The sequence below is a fragment of the Typha angustifolia genome, chromosome 12, assembly GCF_048772165.1.
Source record: "Typha angustifolia cultivar Huaian chromosome 12, ASM4877216v1, whole genome shotgun sequence".
Classification (NCBI taxonomy): Eukaryota; Viridiplantae; Streptophyta; class Magnoliopsida; order Poales; family Typhaceae; genus Typha; species Typha angustifolia.
In genome coordinates, this window is record NC_133250.1 from 5,980,771 (window position 1) to 5,989,137 (window position 8,367).

General features: G+C 32.6%; 1 protein-coding gene across 9 annotated transcripts; it reads right to left on the reverse strand.

The window, feature by feature from the left end:
• Positions 1–81: 81 nt before the first annotated feature.
• LOC140772152 (uncharacterized) lies at positions 82–7,928 on the reverse strand. 9 transcript variants are annotated; one of them, XR_012106259.1, is made up of 8 exons: positions 7,773–7,928; positions 7,599–7,685; positions 7,441–7,507; positions 7,051–7,344; positions 2,964–3,197; positions 865–898; positions 464–575; positions 82–279 (listed from the first exon to the last, which is right to left on the reverse strand). XR_012106259.1 is itself a non-coding variant. In XM_073114074.1 (6 exons), the coding sequence occupies exons 1-5, from the start codon at positions 7,873–7,875 to the stop codon at positions 3,008–3,010; spliced, it is 741 nt and encodes a 246-aa protein (XP_072970175.1). In that variant the 5' UTR covers positions 7,876–7,928; the 3' UTR covers positions 82–279; positions 2,964–3,007. The 9 variants fall into 9 exon arrangements, 4 of the variants coding, with proteins under 4 accessions (XP_072970175.1, XP_072970174.1, XP_072970173.1 ...); XR_012106255.1 differs by lacking the exon at positions 464–575; XR_012106257.1 differs by lacking the exon at positions 464–575 and having other exon boundaries at positions 865–1,184.
• Between the last annotated feature and the right edge of the window lie 439 nt (positions 7,929–8,367).

An 8,367-nucleotide genomic window follows, 5' to 3' on the forward strand; every position in this document is an offset into this window, starting at 1 on the left:
ATGCAAAAAAGAAAGTTCCTCTTTCCCTCGTTGCAAGAGATTATTAGCAGACAATCAAAAGTAGCAACGATCAATGGACCAAGAAGTAACGAAAGACCACTAGATTATCCAGAACATCTTCGCTACAAAAGCCACTGCAGGGCTACAGCAACTATACAAGCCAAACGTTCAAGTGAAATAATAGCAAAAGACAGGAAGTAATCCATTTTGAACTTGTAGCTAAGAAGTTCGGTCATAAGAAGCACCCTAGTTCTACTTGATCTTCTTCTTGGGCCTCAGCTGCAAAATATCGTCAGGAAGGTCCATTAGATTCTCATTTAGAGAGGTAAGAGAAGTAGAAATGCTAGCAATGTTCAGAATATAAATATAAAAAAATATATCCTTATCGGGATAGTATCAAGTTACATTCCTAGGAAACAAAAGTGGACAATATGCCCCTTCAACTATATTAAAATGGAATAACCTGCTTGCAAAATTTGTTGATGTCGTAGTGCAGATTGCTAAAGATGGGAGCATGCCAAATTGTATGTTTCAATTCTCCAATGATGATGATATGTGTAATAGCACAGGCAGATCTGTTTCAAACTTTTATTTCATTTCCTTCAGCAAACCTAAAAGCAACTAGCCAAATTGTATGTGCCAATTGACATTTAGCTAATAAGCTCGTGGATATAAGAAGCTAAACAAAAGATATGACAAAGCCAAATTGAGAGAGAAAATAAAGCAAAAGCAATAGACTATAATGCAATACAAAGTCATAATTCAAGACCTGAAAATGTAGTTTAGCATTTTATTTTTTAAGCAGGCAAATATCCTTGTAGACGAAACACAGGAAGTGTACGATTACCATATGAAAAAATGTACCTGTGAACACATTTCTTCTTACCTAGCTTAGCACCTACAATAATAGGATATGGTTACCATATGAAAAAATAAAGGCCAAAAGTTGAACCTAAAGAAAAGACGTTCAAAAGAAAGAACCCTCATAAACAACAAGAGTTCTATATTTAACAGTACTCAAAATTGCCACAAAACAACATATAAAATAAAGAACAAACAATAATGATAATTTCAAAGCTGCATCTTCCAGCGACAGCCAGCTAAACAAGCGTATGTAATCCATCTCTAAATTGATAGAGTAGTTCATTCATTCTTCAGTTTATATTCCACCATGCAATTGTTACCTTTAACATTAAAGTGCACATCAGAAATGAATACAAGCTAACATTTACAAGTAGCAATACCAAGTAATAAAAAATAAAGAGATCTAAATAGTTGAACTTATGTACGGTGAATATAAAAACCAGATTAACGCCAAACCAGCATAAGCTTCCCAAAGAACTTGAATAATAAAATATAAAGTAAATGATTGATAATTCAAAGACAGAAATTTAGCAATTAAATTTGAACTGACTGCATTTAGTACTTGACAAATGCATATAAAAATTCTGGTCACTGTACAATAATATATGATTGTCATTCTATAGATCTGCCAAAATATATGCTTTGGAGAAAATAAAATGAACCAGGAAAATATATGTTCGGAATATCAACCAACAGAGGATGATGTTTTATGGGATAATTGCTCACCATCAATCACATACCAATTGAAAATTAGTTAATTTGTTGAACCAAGAGAAAATTGATATTTGAAAGAGATACCAGCACCATTACATTAATTTCAGGACAGTTTGTACAAATAAAAAGGAGTCAGGTAAAAATGTTGGTCACCATCATCTGTTAGACAATAAATGGATCGCTGGGGTGACATTAACAGGTCATCATCATACTCCATGAGTCATCCCATGCATTAACCATGTCACAGAAAGGATGAAAAATGAAATAACATCGGAGAATCAGAATTTTTAGGCCCATGACCCTTCCAAACTGAGCAGAGGAAAATTCTAAAGGATACACAATGCTAGCAAGAGTGTTAAGAATTTAAAAAATAAATGCCTTTCATGTTCATGTGCCACCCATGAAAATCATCTGCGATTGAAACAAGAGCAGATGATAAAGTTAAGGGAGTTTCTATATCCGGAACCATGGAGACCTCCATAATATTTTTAACACCATGGAGGTTACAAACCACAGTTCCAATAAAAAACAAGTTACATGACATTCCAACCAAAAATGAATTTATAGTCCTAAATTTGCACTATATATTACAAGTTCACAACTTATTTCAAACATGAAGAAAACCAAGATAAATAAATACAAATTTAGCATTAAAACATACTTTACTTAAAATAAAAAAAGTCAAAGATAAATTAAATGGAAGTAAACTTTAGATTGAGAGAATAGCTTCTTTTTTAGATTTTATATGGAATTAAATTAAATTAATCTATTTAGTTATTATTAATTTCTAAATTATAGAATTTTTTATGTATTTTAAAATGGTTTTTAGAATTTTTACATAACTAAAAATAGTCCCATATCGATAGTCGATATTGGTGCCGAAATGGCTAAAAGCAGATAAAACCAATAAGTATCATTTTTTTCGGGCGGCCAATCACGATCCCGAGTTTTGGAATTTTGAAAAAAAGTATCACCTTGTCCAACTCGAGGCATGTTAGCTTATTCATATATTTAAGGGCTGTTTGGTGCTTATTTCTAGAGGTACATATGTATTCAGAGATATAGATAAATTGATAAAAAACTTTGAATTAGCCATTGTGATTGGAACTTCTTACATCATGAAACAAAAGCTCTTATGTCAATGTATGAAAATAAATAAAATGAGTTTCTTTTGAAGCAAAATGTTACAGCTTATATACCTTTTGAGATTTAGAAAAATGCATCTTATAAATGAGTATAGTATCATCAATATGTCAAACACAATGACATGTTGAACAATGAGATGAATCTCATTACCCCAAACCTACAAACATAATGACCTTAATTGACTCTAGCTAAAGTTCAAAGGCTAAATATTCAGAAGCAAGAAATTCAATTCGCATTACCACAAAGGAGAAGATCAAATTACTCTTCTAAGTAACTCAATCTTCTATTCTGGATGAGTGATATCATGGATGCTTCTCCTCTTCATCTCCTTCTTCTGCGCTATTAGCTCTTGTCGAATGAAATACTTCTGTGCATGACTTGCTACTTGGCATGCTGTTTTCGTTTTCACCCCATTTCTTGCAATATTTTTCCAATCACCCCTTCCATATTTCTCTAACCCTCGCAAAAATGCTCTGAAAGGAATGATGAAAAACTATTTTGGTGAAGAGAAACCAACCCAAAGTTTAGTAAACAAAATCTTATCATTCCTAAAATATTAATGAAAAAGTTTTATAATACAAGTTAGAAGTTGAGTATTCCTAGTTTAGTTAGTACACTATAATAAAGTATTAAACCGATGGATACAAATTTCAAACCAAACAATTTATTGATAAGGCTGCATGAATTTTAACTGCATTTTACCCTCCACATAGTTTGGATGAAAAATTATTTAATCTCATAAACTTTCATTTGTATCACTATACCCTCTTAAAACTTTAACAGAATTGCAACTATAGACATTGTTAATAGTAAAATGACTTAAATAACCTTGCTTCTATAAAAAGAAAATTTAGGGTAAAATGATTTTTGTTCAATTTAGAAATACGTTTTAGGATAAAAGATACAAAGATTGTAGTCTAGATTGGAAACCTTAATAGTTGTGATGTATTAACCAAAAAAAAAGACCAGAAAAAAATAACAAGAGGAAAAAGTTATTGGAAATTTTTTTTGTTAATTTCTAGAATAATAGCGAAAGGACTTACATAATCCTGCTTCTATATTGATTGGGAGATGATATTCAAGATGGTCTAGTGATATAGAAAAGAAAATTCAAGGGTAAAGTGATTTTTGTTCAAATTAGAAATGCTTTTTTTAGGATAGAAAGCACAAAAATTATACTTTGGACAGAAAATCTAATAGTTGCAACCAAATCAAAAGTTCCAACCAACCAAATCAAAAGTTCTGAGTTTAATAGTACAAAAATGTTCAAGGGCTAAATTGACTCTCGTCCTAACTAGAGGGGTGTAAAATGCATTTTACTTAAGAAAACTATTAAAAAAAAAACTTCTTAACTTCCTTTTAGAGAGGAGCATTTTGATTACATAGCTGCACAAGGTCATATAATTTATGATGGAGGAAAACAGGAAGAGAAAAAAAGAGTTACATGCATTATACCTCGTGCAACAATAAATGTTATTAATAATCATACGGACTAGAAATAATGTTCAGGGCGACTTAGTGATAAAAAAAAATTAAAAGCATGTTCATGAGGTACAGTAATTTTTGTTCAAGCTTACAACAATTTTAAATATTTTCTGTATAAAACATATTTAACTCAAGAAAACCATGTAAAAAAAGAAAAAAAATCAAAAAGAAGAAAAAATATTGTAAACTTTCATAGTCTGTCCAAGCCAATGTCCTTGAGTACAACCAAGGGGCAAGGGGGCCTGGCCCCACATCTAGTAATTTAAAGTATGCATTATACAGTATACCTTGTCAATCCACTTCTTGTAAAATAGAACAATTTGCTCCTTTCACAATGGAAAATGGTGAGTTGAGCACTTCTACAATAATTAAATTAGGAAAATTATATACTTTTGGTTAAATAAACATTAACCATTTACTTTGCATGAGAATCAATTTACTCCGTAAACATTGTTTCATATTGTCATTCACTCCTGGACTTTTGACAAATACAACTTCGTTAACAGAGATGACAAAATGATTTAAATAACTCTGCTTCTATATATATATATATATGAAGAGAAAGTTGTAAGTGACCTAAATGATTTAAATAACTCTGCTTCTATAAATAAATATGCGAAAGAGAAAGTTCTAGGTGACCTACTAGTGCAAAAATAAATTCAGAATTTATTCAAACTAGTAACGATTTCTAAGATAAAGAAGTAGCATGGATGCCATTAATTTTGGACAGAAAACCTAAAACTTGTACTCAAAACTTTAGGAGTCACAGTTGATACAAAATAAAGTTCAGAAGTATAAAATGATTTTCATCCGAAGTTTAGGGGGCTAAATGTATTTAACCTATATACTTTTCATCATCTGTATTGCATTCCTCATCTAGGAATAGATTCTAGTACTATTCAAATTGACAATATTTTTTAGTATACAAGACAAAGTATATGAATTTTGGATGAAAAATATTAACAATTACAATTCAACGGAAGGTTCAGCAATACAAAAAAATAAGTTTGAGGTAGTATACTAATTTTCATGCTAACTAGTAACTACATGGGCATAAAATATATTAACCCAGAAAAAGTTATAAAAGATTAAAGAAAAAAATAAGAAAAGTTGCTCCTCATCTATCCAAGCCATTTCTCTCCTCTTCTTCCTTTCACTTGCCACCAAGGCGGATGACCGGATCCATATAGAATCAAGGGGGCCATCGCCACCGGATCCATATGAACTTATGAAGCATGTGCTCTGCACAATAAAAAATGGCCAATTGGCCCTTTTTCACCTAGTTTTATTTATTTCAAGAGGGCATGATTACTTCTATAATAACTCTATTAGTAACTATATAATTTTTCACCAAATAGTTTCCCTATCTAGGAGTTACATTTTTTACTCTTTTCAGGTGCTTAACAAAGTTGTATTTTCCTCTTAGTCTTCCGATCTAAACCTTGTTATATAAGTTTCTAGAGTTAAATTAAAGCGGCAACATTAATCTATATGGACAATCAGATAAAGTTCAGGATAGATTAGCCATACAAAAAAAAGGGGTGATTTTTGTTAAATTGCTGTTTAGAATAAGAAAATAAGAAGACTACCGATTTTGGATGGTAAACCTATCGAAACTACGAATTATCCAATAGGAACATAAGATTCCTAACAATAAACCAAATCCCCTACATGATTAGCTACTGTAAATCTCTAGTAATAAATAGGAACACACTCCCATAGATTTCCAAAATATATAAATTTGTACTATATTTGGATAGAGAAAGAAAAAACAAGAAGAAAATTAGAGAAATAAAGATCCCTTTCTCCTCTATTCAGTTCTAAAAAATAATTATATGGTCGAACTAGAAACACTTCTTCACTTTTTAGGGTAAAAAACACAAAAGGGATGGGGGCATAAAATGTACTTAACCCAAAAAAATGAACCATAAAAAATAAAAGGAAAACAATTAAAAAGAATGAGAGTTGCTTAATTGTGATCCTTATCTTGTTTGGTTGAAAAATAAAGGACCCGTATCTATAAATGAAGGATTCCTCATTTATGGTTCGTAAACAAACACCACCTAAATCTATTGTAATTAATACCATTATTAACATTCTCATAGTAATACTAAGGCCATAGATGCTATACCTCTTATCTATATTTTCCTATTCCAACTTGGAGTTGAAATAAGGTAGATGAGACTTAACCGAGTTTAAGATTAATATAGATATTTACCAAAACACTTCTTAAAATAAAGAACATCTAAACTCTTTTAAAAGCATTAGGTTATTTTTTACATATAGCCTACTCATCCTCCTTATTTTACATTTTAACAATCAAATATCTCTTTATCCATGACACTCTCTATTCTATTATTGCAACCAAACAAAGTAACTAACTCCTTTAAACCATGAAATAAAAAATAAGTATAATACTATCTATGAATTACTTTATTCTGCCAAAAACGAGGCTGAGTGTTTCTCATTTGCCCATTGTTCTCCACTCTCCTACTATCTTCTCACTACCTTGGGGTCCCCTTACTATCAAAATCGCAAACCTCCCCAACCCCTTTTCCGCCTCCAACATTTTGAAGCCATGCACTATACACATTATCATTCTAATTCCTGTAATTTTCCTCTTCCTTGCTCTTCTTTTCTTGGAGTTTTGGAAAGAACAATGGTAAATCTTAGAGGAACTCTTTTTCTTAATGATTAAAAAAAAGATTGCAAGAAATTAATTTTCGTGCTAATTATATGAGAATAATATATTTAACCAAAAAAAAAAAAAAAGAAAACCATGAGAAGTTATAAGACAAAAAATTAAAAAAATAATAACAGAATAAAAAAAAACTTGTTTACCTATGTTCCTCTTCTGTCCAAGCCACAGCTCTCCTCTTCTTCCTCGCCTCACTACTTTGCATCCCATTACCACTTGGTTGGTAATTCGCAGAACCCTGCTCCACCCCATGCTGCTGTTCTTGTTCTTGTTCTTCTTGTTCTTGTTCTTCTTCCACCTCCATCGTCACCTCCACCCCTGTCTCGTCTACGTAAGCCGGTAACTCCACCTCCCCTGCTTCAATCATGGCTACATCATGGGTTAACTCCGCGAAAAATTGCATCACCTGCTCTGAACTCCACCCGTGGGGTTTCGAACTTCACTTCAAATATATAGAATCTTAGAACTAATACAAACTTTACTTTAAAATAGGAGATAATAGCTAAAACTTTGGCAGATATAAGAGGACATACTTCCGAACCAAAGGCGAGTTCTCAATAATCCCACCCCTAAGCCTCAGCACAAGATGCAGAGTCGATTCTATACCACAACAACAACCAAAAGATCGTCAAGACCTCCATATACCAAAAGTAAAAGGGCAATAAACCAATCAATAACCGAAAAAAGAGACCCTTTGGGATGCTGTAGTCGGCTAGGGTTCGCCCATCCTCGAGCTGCTTCCCGGAAAATATCAAACGCTGCGGGTCCGGAAGAATCCCTAAAAAGACCAAGACAAGTGCATCGGATTTTATCAAAAAGAAGCGAGAAAAAAGATGGAAAAGCAGAAACCGGGGAGATTTGAGACCTTCTTTGTCTTGGATCTTGACTTTGACATTGTCTACGGTGTCACTGCTCTCGACCTCGAGGGTTATGGTCTTCCCCGTTAGGGTCTTCACAAAGATCTGCATCGTTGCGGATTCCTCTTCAAATCTCGGTAAACCCTACGGATGCACGAGGAAGAGGAAGAGGTTTATGGCGCGGCATTGGTTCGGTGGCTGCGCCTTTTATAGTTTCCTTCGAGGTTGGAATTACGTAATTACCCCTAATTCGCTTCCCGCTGGGGATGTTAAGATAATCCATCCGGCTTTAGCTCGGCTCTTCTTTGGAACGAGTCATTGGATCAACTTGAAATTAATTTTTAGCCGAGCTGCCGGCTCGATCAAGCTAAGATTGATAAGACTTTGATCATGATTTATTTATTTATTTAATGAATTTTAGTTTAGTTTCATATTTAATTTAATTCATAAAATGTAGACCATTCAAGATTCAATTCTCTAGATTCAAGTTAAACTTATTCAAACTTGAATTAAGCTTGCTTGAATTTGCTTATCAAGTGGCTCGAAATAGAATGGACTTGAATTGAATCTAATTAATGCAAGCTTGATATTTTAAGTAAGGTT

Bases quoted from the DNA above. Each gene is read 5' to 3' on its own strand.
- LOC140772152 (XM_073114074.1), bottom strand. From the start codon at position 7,875: ATGCAGATCTTTGTGAAGACCCTAACGGGGAAGACCATAACCCTCGAG. The intron at 7,508-7,598 runs GTCTCTTTTTTC...GTTGTGGTATAG, and splicing joins CGACTACAGCATCCCAAAGG to AATCGACTCTGCATCTTGTG. The intron at 7,345-7,440 runs GTATGTCCTCTT...TTTGAAGTGAAG, and splicing joins AACTCGCCTTTGGTTCGGAA to TTCGAAACCCCACGGGTGGA.